Source organism: Mycteria americana, chromosome 6 (assembly GCF_035582795.1).
Source record: "Mycteria americana isolate JAX WOST 10 ecotype Jacksonville Zoo and Gardens chromosome 6, USCA_MyAme_1.0, whole genome shotgun sequence".
Taxonomy (NCBI): Eukaryota; Metazoa; Chordata; class Aves; order Ciconiiformes; family Ciconiidae; genus Mycteria; species Mycteria americana.
This window is the reverse complement of record NC_134370.1, coordinates 42,590,428-42,602,876: the sequence shown is the minus strand read 5'-3', so window position 1 is coordinate 42,602,876 and position 12,449 is coordinate 42,590,428. Positions and strand designations below refer to the sequence as shown.

At 63.2% G+C, this 12,449-nt stretch overlaps 3 protein-coding genes across 3 annotated transcripts; 1 reads left to right on the top strand and 2 right to left on the bottom strand.

Moving 5' to 3' along the window:
- Positions 1 to 5,032: 5,032 nt before the first annotated feature.
- Positions 5,033 to 7,251, bottom strand: ECHS1 (enoyl-CoA hydratase, short chain 1). The gene is made up of 8 exons (XM_075505482.1): positions 7,092 to 7,251; positions 6,316 to 6,513; positions 6,105 to 6,232; positions 5,925 to 6,024; positions 5,712 to 5,816; positions 5,507 to 5,626; positions 5,351 to 5,418; positions 5,033 to 5,261 (listed from the first exon to the last, which is right to left on the bottom strand). The coding sequence occupies exons 1-8, from the start codon at positions 7,210 to 7,212 to the stop codon at positions 5,196 to 5,198; spliced, it is 906 nt and encodes a 301-aa protein (XP_075361597.1). The 5' UTR covers positions 7,213 to 7,251; the 3' UTR covers positions 5,033 to 5,195.
- Positions 7,252 to 7,350: 99 nt separating this feature from the next.
- SPRN (shadow of prion protein) lies at positions 7,351 to 9,165 on the top strand. Its single transcript, XM_075505484.1, has 2 exons — positions 7,351 to 7,746; positions 8,449 to 9,165. The coding sequence occupies exon 2, from the start codon at positions 8,467 to 8,469 to the stop codon at positions 8,854 to 8,856; it is 390 nt and encodes a 129-aa protein (XP_075361599.1). The 5' UTR covers positions 7,351 to 7,746; positions 8,449 to 8,466; the 3' UTR covers positions 8,857 to 9,165.
- On the bottom strand, positions 9,162 to 12,365 carry MTG1 (mitochondrial ribosome associated GTPase 1). Its single transcript, XM_075505481.1, has 11 exons — positions 12,221 to 12,365; positions 12,071 to 12,134; positions 11,693 to 11,798; positions 11,522 to 11,602; positions 11,199 to 11,255; positions 10,895 to 10,985; positions 10,721 to 10,782; positions 10,385 to 10,481; positions 10,077 to 10,158; positions 9,823 to 9,935; positions 9,162 to 9,703 (listed from the first exon to the last, which is right to left on the bottom strand). Exons 1-11 carry the CDS (start codon positions 12,348 to 12,350, stop codon positions 9,606 to 9,608), a joined length of 981 nt encoding a protein of 326 aa, XP_075361596.1. The 5' UTR covers positions 12,351 to 12,365; the 3' UTR covers positions 9,162 to 9,605.
- Between the last annotated feature and the right edge of the window lie 84 nt (positions 12,366 to 12,449).

Genomic DNA, 12,449 nt, shown 5'->3' with positions numbered 1-12,449 from the left:
CTCCGGAGAGAGCTGTCTCTGGCAGGCAAACCGTCCAGCCAGGATCACTGCCGGAGGAGAGCAGGCAGACCCAGGAGAAACTGGCTGGCAGTGTGGCGGGCAGGGCAGGCAGCGTTGGGCACAGCAGGCACTGGGGAGTGTCTGCTGCCAGGCCAGAGGGGCAGGAGGAGGCACAGAGGGAGGGAGCAAAGGATGGAGGGATGATGGAGGGAGGGAGAAAAGGAGGAAGGGAGGGGGGGCAGAGGACGGGGCGGGGGGGGGGGGCGAGGGGAGAGGGGGGAGCAGTCGTCCAGGGCATGGAGCCACCCACAGAGTTTCCCCATACCCATACCTGTGTGCACACCTGTATACAGACCAAATAACTGCAGTCCCATGCACACACACCCTGTACCACACAGCCCGTGTACACCCCCCTGCACCACCACACACACACCCTTGTCCCCCACAGGCACGCAGGCACACACACACCCCCATGCACACCTCCACACCTCTCCACACACACACACCCCACAGACACCTCCACACCCCACTCTGTGCACAGCCCTCACCCCAGCAGGCTGCTGGTCCCCCAGAGACGGGCCATGGTACAGACCAGGGAAGACCAGGCTGTCACCACCTCTGTGGCCACCGCCCTGGTGCTCCTGCCCCATGTCTGCCCAGGACTGTCGACCAGCAATGACCAAAAATCACTTTCCAACACTGGAAGCCCCTAATGAGGCTTTTTTTCCCCCACTGGAATAACTGGAAATTTGAAGCAGGCACCACGTCACTGGAGATGCCTGCAGGCTTTGGCACGTGATGGTACAAAGATCATGCAGAAGCAGCCCAATCTGCTCTCCTTTATGTGTTTAGGTCCTAAGTTTCTACCTGGAAATCCTTCCTTCCTTTTTCCCAGACTCCAGGTCTCTGAGTGTCTGCCCTTGCTATTAAAAAACAAATAAAAATTGCAATTACAGCCTCAGGGCTCATGACTAGCTCTCTTCTGGGTTACCAACTTTTTCCAGAGTCCATGGGCAAGTCTTTCCCAGCTGGCCACTGGCTTTCAAAAATCCTTATTTCAAGCCAAAACTTGAATTTCCTTTTTTTTTTTCCTTGTGGGATTTGTCATAAGCAAAATTTTCCAGCCCCTTGCTGGTTTGTGAAGGCAGGAGGAGGTGGAGTTACCCAGCAGTGGCCATCAGAAGGACACACACAGGTCGGACATACACGTATGCACACACCGGCAAACAACCACATGCAAGCAAATGCAAGCACAGAGCAGGACTCAGGTAGCGCACATGCATACACACTGGCATGATCCACATGTGTGTACAAGCGTGCACAGCAGGTGCACACACACGGCATGCACACACATTTGCAGGCAAGCACATATGTGGCCCAAGATGCACGCGAGCATGATACATGTGTATGGCATATACCTGCACATGCACACACACGGACGTGTGCAAACATGGGGCATGCAACACAGGCAAAGCAAATGCATAGAAAAGCATAGTACACACCTGCACACGTGTGTGTGCAAGCACACAGCCCACAGGCACACATACATACAGCAAACGTGCACAGCGTGTGCATGCACATATAGACGTGCAATGCAGACAGCACATGCATGCGCACATGGGCACACATACAGTGTGCATGCATACAGCGTGCATACAACATGCAGATGTGTGCAACAAAGCATGCGCTTGCAGGCACAGACAAGCAGACAGATTGCATACACATACACAGGGATCAGCTGCATGCCCATGCACTGAGCATGCAAGCGTGCACACCCCTGCACCCCTTCCCCAGGCAATCAATGTTCACCCCTCTTTGAGCTCAGAGCACCCCACCAACACTGCGGCCAAGCAAAGCTAACAGGGATGAAGCGTGCAAGCCAGCCTGGCCTTCAGTTTATTTTACTTAAGCATGAACAACAATACCAAAGTCTCCAGTAAAATGCCACTCCCTCATCAAATTACAGTGTATAATGTGAATTAATATATATTAACAAAATTAATACACTTTCATAGTATAAAATTGATATAGCTAGGAAAGGGAATTTTTATAACACATTCAGCATGTCCTCGGCTTCTCCCTTGTGCAGGTCTCAAAGCACAGCTCAGGTCCTCCAGCATCTGGAGGGCAGAGCTGCTGCTGGGAGCTTGCCTTCACCCAGCCCTGTGTGAAAACAGGGTCCTCTAGGTGAAACAGGGTGCAAGCCATCACAGCAGAGTTGGGGAAGGCAAAGGCTTTGAACTCACACACACCTCCAAAGCTTATATCCCAAGGAAAGAAATACATTGGCAAACGGTTTGGGGACTGAAAGCCCAAAATTCACCTGTTTTCCTTCTATTGTAGGAGAGATGAAGGCACCCATGTGATGGAGATGGATCCCATCATGCTGGACATAGGGGAGAAGCAAGGGGAAGCGTTGCAGCCAACCTGGGGGAGCACTCAACGCCATGGCAGGAGCAAGATATCAGTACCTGCATCAGCGGAGAAGTCAAGAGGTTCCACCCCTGCAGTACCCCCCACAGACCAAGAGGGAGCAGCTCCCTGCTAGAGGCCACCACCTTGCTGGGACTTCTGGGACTCCCCATCCTCACAGAAGCTGCTGGGGCTTTTGGGGTGCAGGATCAGGAGCGCATTGCTCCTACAGACATTGTCTGCCAGCAGGAGGACACAGACCTACCTGCCCTGCAGCCCCGATTTTGGGGTTGCAAGGATTTTCCAAGCTTTGCAGTGCAACCAGGAGAACTTCCAGATACAGGAGTATGGTCTAACATGACCTGCTTGTGTTCACTGCTTGCAGAGTGCATTTAGTCACAGTTCAGTTATTCAGAGATTGGAAAGGTGGCTGTTGGCTTTATTGTCAAACATGGGGATGCATGAGCCATGGTGCATAGGGATTGCATGTGCCCCAGTGCATGGGGGATGCACGAGCCCCAGGGCATAAGGATTGCACACACCCTGGTGCATTGCGGGGGGGGGGGTTAATCCCATGCCCCGTATCCCCTGAGCAGCACAACCCAGCACCACCCAGCATGGGGACGCACGGGACGGGCGGCCTTGGGAGCAGCTGCACCCGCCCGTGGGCAAAGTACAGGGCAAGGTCCAGGCAGTCCTGCGGAAGGCAGCCATGGAGCGGTATGGGCCTGCCTGGCTGCAGTGGTCAGCGCTGGAGGGCACGGGGAGCAGGCAGCGTGGGCAGGGGTGGGCGCAGGCCAGAGCTGTGGGTGCAGGCACGGGGTGCAGGCAGGGACTGTGGGCATAGGTAGGAACTGTGGCTGCAGGCAGGCAGAGGCAGAAGCTGTGGGTGCAGGGTGTGGTCAGGCACTGTGGGCACTGGTGGGCACTGTGAGTGCAGGGCGCAGGCAGATGCTCAGTGCAGGCAGATGCAGGCAGCCACTAAGTGCAGGATACAGGCAGGCACTCTGGGCACAAGCAGATGCAAGCAGGTACTGTGGGCACAGACAGAGGCAGGCAGGAGCTCTGGGGGCAGGCAGGCGCAGGCAGATGCTGTGAGCGCAAGGTGCAGGCAGGCACCAGCCGACACAGCTCCTCTGCCACCTCTCTGCCAGCCCAATGGCCATGCGGCTCTGCAGCATCACCGTCCTGCTGGGCACTGCCCTCCTCCTGTCTGCACCCAAAGGCACCCAGGTAAGTCCCCACCCTCCGCCTCGCCCTCCCGCTGCCCTGTGTGACCAGAAGGCACAGGGAGATCCATGTGTGATCTGTGCGACCCCCCCAGTGTCCCCCTCTCTCCCCACAGGCTCTAAGCGACACTGGGTGGAAGGACCTGGCCATGGAGCAGGATTTGGCCAAGGAAATGTAAGAGGCAGCCATGCTCCCCGCACCTTTCGACACCCACATCTGGCTTGTACAAACCAACAAAGCAACACCCCAAAAAGTAAAGCATTTCAGGGGGGAATAAATTTCCCTCGTTGCTTTGTGCCCCCCAAAAATTAACGGGCTCCCACCTCCATCTTCGCCCAAAATCACCCAAACTCTCGGACCATCGAGCCCTGGCTAGTTTCTCTTTGCTGGCGGCGATGGGGAGCTGCATTGCTGAAGTCCCGGACGCACCCAGCCCATTCATGGGATAAGCAGCTAAATTAACCCGTTTGCTTCCTGAGATCCTAATGCAGCCTCCTAGGGGAGGTGTCTTGCCAAGGTCCCTGCACCCTGATGGGGTGGGATTCCCCTGGGGCAGGGAGATATTTAGTAACCCTGATGCACTGTGACCTTTCCTCACCGTTTTTGCTCCCTTCTTCCAGCATCCTGGGCATACGAGCTGTGGAGCTGCTGGAGGAGGGTGAGATCACCGAAGGTGTGGAACGAGGTATAAAGGTCTTCTCCAGCAGTTCCTGGGCTCGGTGGGGCCGCCGCCAAGCCCAGGCAAGACCGGAGGAGGACCGTGACCACCTCCACCACCCCCAGGATGATGCCAGGGAGGCCGATGCCCGCGGGCCACCCCAGACACTGTCCCTGGAGGTGCAGAGTGGCCCAGAGGAGGACCGCGACCATCTCTACCACAGCTCAGTGTAGACATGCCCAGGCTGCGAAATGAGGGGCGGGAGCTGCCCCTGGGGTTTCCCGAGGGTACTCGTCCCTCCCTACCCACCCTTGAGCACCCCAATAAACGCATTTCCCCCTCCACATCCTGGTGGGCTCCTCATTGCTGCCAGAAACTTATCACAAAGTGCAGGGCCCCCAAATCTGGGGGATCCCTCTGCTTGGGCTCACCCCGAGGCCCTGGGCAGGGTGATGATGATGCCTCGGGGTGGGGGACGCAGCCCATCACCCTGGCCTCAGTTCAGCCCAGGTGGGGCTGAGGCTGGGCAAATTCAGTGCATCAGTGTTGCGCCCAAGAAGGCGCTGCAGGCTGTCCCCTCCCCAGGGGACACACGGACCTATTGTTTTGCGAGGCTGCTCTTGCCCAGCCTGGTGTCAGAGAGCAGTGTGATGGAGTGAGGGGCTCTCAGTGAACCCCAACATTTCCCAGCTCAGGGTGGACCCCACAACAAGGATGCCCCATGTCCCGGCAGCACCAGGAAAACCTTTTAATAGCAATGGCAAAGGTGGTCCCCACTTCTGGTTGTCTCACCCAGGCAAGTATCACTCGCCACTGTGTCCCGGACCCCCTCCACGGGGTGACACAGGGGGCTGATGGGGAGCAGGCAGCCACAGGGACCTGCACCACCCCGGGCTTAGCTGTCAGTGAAGTTCGCCTTCCGCTTCTCCACGAATGCTGTCATCCCCTCTTTGCGGTCGCCCTGTGAGGAGCAGAGAGGTGAGGTTGGGGGGACTGCAGCAGCCCCGCTATCCCCTCCCTCCCCACAATGGGGCCGATCCCCGTACTCACAGTGGCAAAGGTGGCGTAAAAAAGCCGCTTCTCTGTCCTGGTCCCCTCCGCCAGCGTCGTCTCGAAGGCTGAGAGCAAGGGGGAAGTTGGAGAGACCCCGCTGCCTAGCCCTGCAGCCCACCCGGGGGGGTTCCTGGTTGGCCCCCCAGCCCTTACCGGTGTTGACTGACTCCTTCGCCATGGCAGCCACCAGCTTGGAGTTGCTGGCGATCTTCTCAGCACAGGCGATGGCTGCGTCCAGCAGCTTCTCCACAGGGAAGACCTTGCTGACCAGACCTAGGATGGATGGTGGGAGGTAGTGGGGTGGGGGAACAGCTCCCCACCAGACCCCTGCGGTGCTGGGGCTGGGCCACGTCCCTACCTGCCTCCTTTGCCTCCATCGCCGAAATCCGGTCCCCAGTGAGGACCATCTCCATTGCCAGTGACTTCCCCACCGCCCTGGTCAACCTCTGCGTCCCTCCAGCACCTGGAACCATTTGGGGAAGGGAAATGTCCAGAGAAGGATACCTGGGTGTCCCTGCTGTCCCCGCTCCAGCCAGGATGGACCCCCCCTTGGCGAGTGCCCCCTGCTCACCTGGGATGGTCCCCAGCAGGATTTCGGGTTGCCCAAACTGTGCCTTCTCCCCAGCGTAGATGATGTCGCACATCATAGCCAGCTCACACCCGCCGCCCAGCTGGGACAGGGGAGGAAGAGGGGGTTCAGGGGGTGCTGGTGCTGAACCAGGGTGCACAGGGAGAGGTGGGGGGGACTTACAGCATAGCCATTGACAGCAGCAATGATGGGTTTGCGGATGGTGGAGACCTTGTCCCAACCAGCAAGGAAGCCACTGCTGTAGCACTCCTGGAAGGTTTTATTCTGCATCTCCTTGATGTCTGCACCAGCTGCAAAGGGAAACTGGGTGGGACACTGATACCACCCCTCCCCCCCCCTCAAATCTGGTTTGTGGAGAGGCACCCTGCCCTACCTGCAAAGGCTTTTTGGCTGCCGGTGATGACAATGGCCCCCACCTGCGGGTCATTCTCTAGGACCTCCAGTGCCCGCCGCAGCTCCTCCATCAGCCCCTCGCAGAGGGCATTGAGTGCCTGCGGCCGGTTCAGCTGGATCAGGCCCACGCTCTGCTGCGCCCCCGTCTTCTGCACTGCTAGGAACTGGAACGGGGCCCCTGCCCACCGCCCCCCCACACCGCCCTGTTAGGCAACCGACTGCCTGCAAATGGGTGAGAGACCCCCCCACCCGCCCTCGGGTGAGGCCCGGCTGCTGCTGCAGTGCCGCGCTATTTTAAGGTGACCTTCAGGGTGGCAGATGGGTGCCAGCAGTCACTGGCAGTCAGCAGGATGTCACCCCCGGGGGCTCAGGACCGGGGCTCGCAGGGAGTTCCCGGTGCGATCCTGACCAGGGCAGATGCGGCCCAGTGACCACTCTGTGCTGGGCCGGTGCGCGGTGCTGGGACCCGGTGCATGGTGCTGGGACCGTACATGGTGCTGGGCCTGTGCACGGTGCTAGGACACTGGTACACAGTGCCACAGACCATACGTGGTGCAGGGACCTGGTGCCCAGTGCCAGGCCCCGTGCACGGTGCAGAGATCGGGCGCCAGGGCCCGTGCACGGTGCAGGGACCCAGTGCCCGGTGTTGACCCCCGGTGCGCGGGGCCAGGCCCCGGTGCCCGGAGGCGGGCCCGCGCACGGCGCCTGTTCCCCGTCGCCAGGCGCCCCCCGTACCCGCCCCAGTGCCCTGCTCACCGGCGCTGCAGGCCCGCGCACCGAGGAGGGGGCGGGGCGGCGGCGGGAGGAGCGCGTGGCGGCGCGCGGCGGCAGCGGCTGCGGCCGCGGAGCGGAGGAACGCGCGCAGCGAGGCGGCCATAGCGAAGCGCGGCGTAGCGGCCCCGCCCTGCTGCCCGCGGACGCCCGACCCCGCTCTGCGCCCATTGGCCGAGGCGGCCCCACCCCACAGCGCGCCATCCCCATTGGCCGAGGCCGTGCCACCCGTGGGGTCCCCCGTGTCCCGTGGGCGGAGGCCTGGGGGAAGAGGCCACCGGGCCCCTGCACCCCAGCAGGGCCTGGCCGCGGCGGTCCTGCCGTCCTGCCCTCGCCCCGCGCGGCGGGACACGAATGGGGCCCGGCGGGGACGAGATTAGGGGGATTTAGAGGCGACGTGACGCGGGACCGCGGGGGGTGGGGGGTGCTTCCCCCGCCGCCTCCTGCGGCTGCACGCATCGCCACGCGCGGCCCCGCGTGGGCGCCGTGCCCCGCTCCCCCCGCGCGCACCCCCTGCCGCCGCGCAGTCCCGAGCGCGCGCCCCGGCCTCCGCGCGTGGAGTGGGGGTGGGGGAGCGCGGCGGCGGCAGCGCGGCCGGGGAGGAGCGGAGCGGAGCGAGCCAGCGGCAGCCCCGGGCCCGGTGAGCCCCGCGGGCGGCGGTGTGCGTGCGTGGGGGGGGAGTGAATGTGCCCCGCGGCTGTGCGCGTGCACGCGTGCGTTCTGCTGCGGAGGGGGGTCGTACAAGCCGTGCATGCGTGTGCGGTGTGTGCACAGGCGTGCCTGATAGACGCACTTTGAGTGCGTGTGAGCAGCGTGCAAGCGTGCGCGCACCCACAGGCAGCTGTGATCAGCACAGGGGTGCGCGTGTGTGTGCGCAAGCCATGCAAGCGTGTCTGTGAGCCTCGCGCCAGGCTGTGTGCACAGCCACGCATGGATGTGCACACGCGTGTATAAGCTGTGCACGGGCGTGCTGAGGAGTGCACGCTTGCAACCCAGGTGTGGGCGCACGTGGGAGTGCACAGGTGCATGTGAGTGTGCGTGGCTGTGTGTGCAAGCATGTGCAAGAGTGTGCCCCATCCGCACAGGGGGAGAGAGGGTGTTTATGCAACCCATGGGCTGCAGCATGAGTGACACACGCGTGTGCAACCCACGCACACGCGTGCAGCCTGTCTGTGTGCACGCAGCTCATGCATGGGGCCCGTGTGTGTGTGCGCGGGCAGACTCCTGCCTGCACCTCCCGCAGGCGCCTGCGGATGCAGGCGGGCGTGCGAGGCCGCGCCGCGGACACACGTGTGGACGCCCGCGGGCCGTGGCTGAGTGCCGTGGCTCTCCTTGTGCCCAGGTGCGGCCGAGCGGCGGGATGCGGCGGAGCGCGGCGGCGTGCTGGGCGCTGATGCTGCTGGCCGCCACATTCTGCGACACAGTGGCCGGCAAGGGTGGGCGCGGTGGCGCCCGGGGGGCCGCCCGTGGCGGGGCCCGGGGGGCCGGCCGCGGCCGGGTGAAGGCGGCGGCCCCCCGCTACGGCTCGGCTGGGGCGGCCCTGCGCGTGGCGGGGGCGGCGGCGGCGGGAGCGGCGGCCGGCGTGGCGGCGGGGGCCGCCCTGCGCCGGGCCCGGCTGGCCGGCGAGCTGGAGGTGGGCGACGGCGTCGAGTACCGCGACGGCAACTGGACCTCCGCCGCGCCGGCCCGGGACCCGCCAGGCTGGGCCGTGTCCTGCCTCTGCCCCCTGGCCGCCGTTCTCCGCCGCTGACGGTGTCGGGGCACCTGACCGAGCCCGGTGCAGCTACCAATGCCGCAAGGACCGGCCGCCCCCCGGGGCTGAGCCCGCCTCCCAGGCTAGCAGTGGCTCCCAGGGCTGCACCCACCCAGCGCCTGGTTACCCACCACCACCGGGGCAGGACCCTGCGGGAAGCCCCTCCACCACCTCCCCCCGCCGCCCCGCGCCAAACCCCGCTGGCTCGGGCACCCCCGTTCGCGCCGCTCCTCTGTACATGGGTCTCGCAGTGTTTGGAGGATGAGGAGGCTGCAATAAAAATGGGCGGAACACAGGTGTCACTGGATGCAGGGCTCGGGATGGGGACCCTGGGACGGCCACTGCCCCAGCACCCTGCCCATGGAGGTTTTATTTCGGAATGGAGGTCCCAGTGAGGGCCAAGACCGCAGCAAGGAAAGCGCTCCACAGGGGTTTCGTCCTGGCTGGATGCAGCAGCCGTGCTCCAGGCCCTCCTGGGTGGGCACCACGCTCCCCATGGAGAGCATCGCCCTGCATGGTGACACCACAGGGCAGCCACCATGGCACAGCCTCACCCCTTGCTGTGGGGATCCTGTCCCCCTGGCCCTTTGCAGCAGCCCAGAGTCCAAAACTGGGGGCTGCCCTGGCAGAGCTGCTTCAAATCACACACCAGAGCTCCGTGCTGAGGTGGCCCCAGCCCCATGGGGAACTGGGGTGTCCCCAGCCCACAAGGCTGCAGCTGGTGCCTCTCCCCCACGGGACAGGTCTCAGTCCAGTGTCACCCTGCCCAGGCGTCCCGCCCGGAAATCCCGCAAGAACTCGTAGGCAGCGGCTGGGTAGCTGAGCATTGTCATGTTGACGTTCCCTAGAGACGGGGGTGGTGGGTGTGGAAGGAGGTGTCAGTGGAGCCTGGAGTGCCCTAGGATCCCCAAAAGCCTTGCCCCTGCACCCCAGGAAGCAGAGATCCCCCCCCAGAGCACTCACCCGTGCCTGTCAGCACCTTCACCTTCTGTGTCCTGCCCTGGGTGAGGGCCACGTGCCTCAGCACGGGCTCGATGTCATCACAGGCCTTGGCCAGCCCATAGCGCTGCACATACCTGCCGAAGGAGGTGGCTCACACCCTGCCAGCATCGCTTCTCCCCCATGCAACTCCCCGGGGACAGTTTCTCCACCACCCAGTTGGGACCACAGGCAGCAGATGCACCGCAGGGCCCTCTCCAGTTCCCCTGCCAGCTCACCTGAACTGCTGCCGCTTGTTCAGGGTGTACAGGAGGTAGTCAGCCATGATGTCCTCCCCCACCAGGTGGTCACAGATGGCTCCTGGAAAAGAGGGTCAAGCCCCAGCTCACCCCCAGCCCTGCTCCAAGCCCCGGCCAAGCCCCAGCCACCCCTCCACCATCCACATGCCACCCATGGGCACCCAGGCAGAGCACGCTAGCCTGGGGGGGCCATGAGTAGAAAACTCCCACCCCAGCCTCAGGGACCAGGCCCAGCCAGGCCTTGAAGCCACATTTGGGGAGCCCCCTGGCCACAGCCTCCACCTCACCGCACAGCGCCAGCTTCATGCCCGTCTCCACGTCCCCCAGCTTTGGGGGCAGCACGCCAGGCGTATCCACCAGGTACATCGGGGGCTTCTCGCAGACCTGGGATGGGGGGAGGCAGGGCAGTTAGGACATGTGACTTGGTAATTAGCACCGTGGACTCTGACACAGCTAATGAGTAAGGCATTGAGCTCTTTCGTTAAGGTCTTGCTGGATAGGGGACCCAAGCAACCCTTTGAGAGCAGCTCTGCATGCCTCGAGGTTTTCCAGAGCTCCTGCGAGAGGATGCAGGGAGGCAGAGGCCAGCACCCACCCAGCTGGCTATGCTGCGGGAATGGTACCTGGATTCTCGTCAGCACTGCCTTGGTGATGCCTGGCTCGCCACCAACTGCGGTGGCTTTCCCTTCGGGGAAAGGAGAGACACAGTCAGAGAAGCAAGTGATGCTCTGTCCTGCCGCCCGCTCCATGGCTGCACCAACGGCTCCTCCCTAAGCCCAGCCACCACAGAGAAATACCCTTTTTGAGGTGCAGCCTCCGCAGGGAGTTGATGAGCGACGACTTGCCCACATTGGGCACGCCAATCACCAGGATGCTGTATTCGGTGCTCTGGAAGAGAGGAGGATACGGGCAGGGAGCGGCCAGTTGTCAGCCACCCATCCCAGGAACAACGGGCAGCCGCAAAAGTGAAACAGCCCAGCCTTTGCTGGCACTTCTGGCATGCGTGCGAGCAGCCTTGTCCCTCCAGCTGGAGGAGGTGACCTGCAGATGGCCACCCTGACTCCCTGCGCATGCACTGGCAGTCTTGCTGCTGCATCTTACCTCAGCCCTGTGGTAGCGTGGGCTGTTGCCCACCAGCTTAGCAACCAGGGGAACAATCTGCAGAGAAATATGGAGAAGGGCTGTAACTGCAGCTCTGTGCCTGGGCTGGCAGCAGCCACTCGCTCAGAGGACACTGCACAGAATGGGGGCCAAGCAGAGGACGGGGTGCCTTGGGTAAGCTGGAAATGAAGAGTGCTCTAGACCAGGCAGCGTCACCTCCTCACAGTGGGGCACCGATCTCCATGGGGCTAGGAGATCGGCACATGGCCCTCAGCTGCTGGCAGCGAGAAACAGGGCTGGGCATGGGGCTGCTGGCCCACTACCTTCTTGATGTTGCCATCGCGCTGGCAGTCACTGAAGACAACGTGCGAGCATCCCTGCTGCTTCAGGTGCTCCAAGACTGTCTGAAGGGGACAAGCAGAGGCATTGCTGCACCTGGCCTGCGGTGACCCATGGATCCCCAGCCAGCCAGTCAGCCCTGCCCCAGTGCTCACCGGCTGGCAGCGGGGATCAGCCAGGTCCATCTTGTTCAGCACCAGGATGTGCGGGCGGATGCCCAGCGCCTCCTGCAGCATGGGGTTACGGCCCGACAGCGGGATGTGAATGCCACTAAGGAGAGTGACTGTGCTGACGTGGGAGCAGGTACTGGGGGGACCAATTTGGTGGTGGGGGGGGGGAGAGTTGATGGGGTTGGTACAGAGCTGGAGAGGGGTACGGGACTGGGAAAAGGGGCGGCCTGGAGGGAGACGGGGCAGCTAGGGCACATGGGGGCGAGGAGGGGGACCGGTGCAGGGAGCGGGGTCCCGGCGTGCCGGCTCCTGCTGCCCCGGGTGACGCCCGGGGGGGGATGAAGAGCCGTGTCGGAGGATATGCGAGCATCGTGCACCTCGATGAGGCAGTCGGCGCGCCGCAGGGAGGCCCGCATCTGCCGCAGGCCTGCAACACAGCGCTAGGTGAGCGGCGGCGGCGGAAGCGGGGGGGTGGGGTGGAGGGTGTCAGCCCGCCCCGCTCCCACCCCTCACCTTTCGCCATGTGCCCCGGGAACCAAGAGACCACATCGCGGCTGCCGAAATCGAAGCGCTTCCGGAACCCGCCAGGCACCGGCCCGGGCCCGGCCGCGGCCGCCCGCACCGCTCCCGCCCACCCTCTCATGGTCGCAGCACCCCTTCTCTGCGCCACATCCCGCGCGACGCGCAGGAAGGCGGAGCATGACGCAGCTGTCGAGAGAGAGGGGTGGGGCGGTGGGTGTGG

Excerpts from the sequence above, each read along its gene's own strand:
- SPRN (XM_075505484.1), top strand. The coding sequence starts at position 8,467 with ATGCGGCGGAGCGCGGCGGCGTGCTGGGCGCTGATGCTGCTGGCCGCC.
- MTG1 (XM_075505481.1), bottom strand. The coding sequence starts at position 12,350 with ATGAGAGGGTGGGCGGGAGCGGTGCGGGCGGCCGCGGCCGGGCCCGGG. Across the intron at positions 11,799-12,070 it reads ATCGAGGTGCACGATGCTCG|CATCCCGCTGTCGGGCCGTA; the intron begins CATATCCTCCGA and ends TAGTGGCATTCA. Across the intron at positions 9,704-9,822 it reads GAAGGTGCTGACAGGCACGG|GGAACGTCAACATGACAATG; the intron begins GTGAGTGCTCTG and ends CCCCGTCTCTAG.
- ECHS1 (XM_075505482.1), bottom strand. The coding sequence starts at position 7,212 with ATGGCCGCCTCGCTGCGCGCGTTCCTCCGCTCCGCGGCCGCAGCCGCT. Across the intron at positions 5,419-5,506 it reads GAAGGAGTCAGTCAACACCG|CCTTCGAGACGACGCTGGCG; the intron begins GTAAGGGCTGGG and ends CCTTGCTCTCAG. Across the intron at positions 5,262-5,350 it reads TTTACGCCACCTTTGCCACT|GGCGACCGCAAAGAGGGGAT; the intron begins GTGAGTACGGGG and ends TGCTCCTCACAG.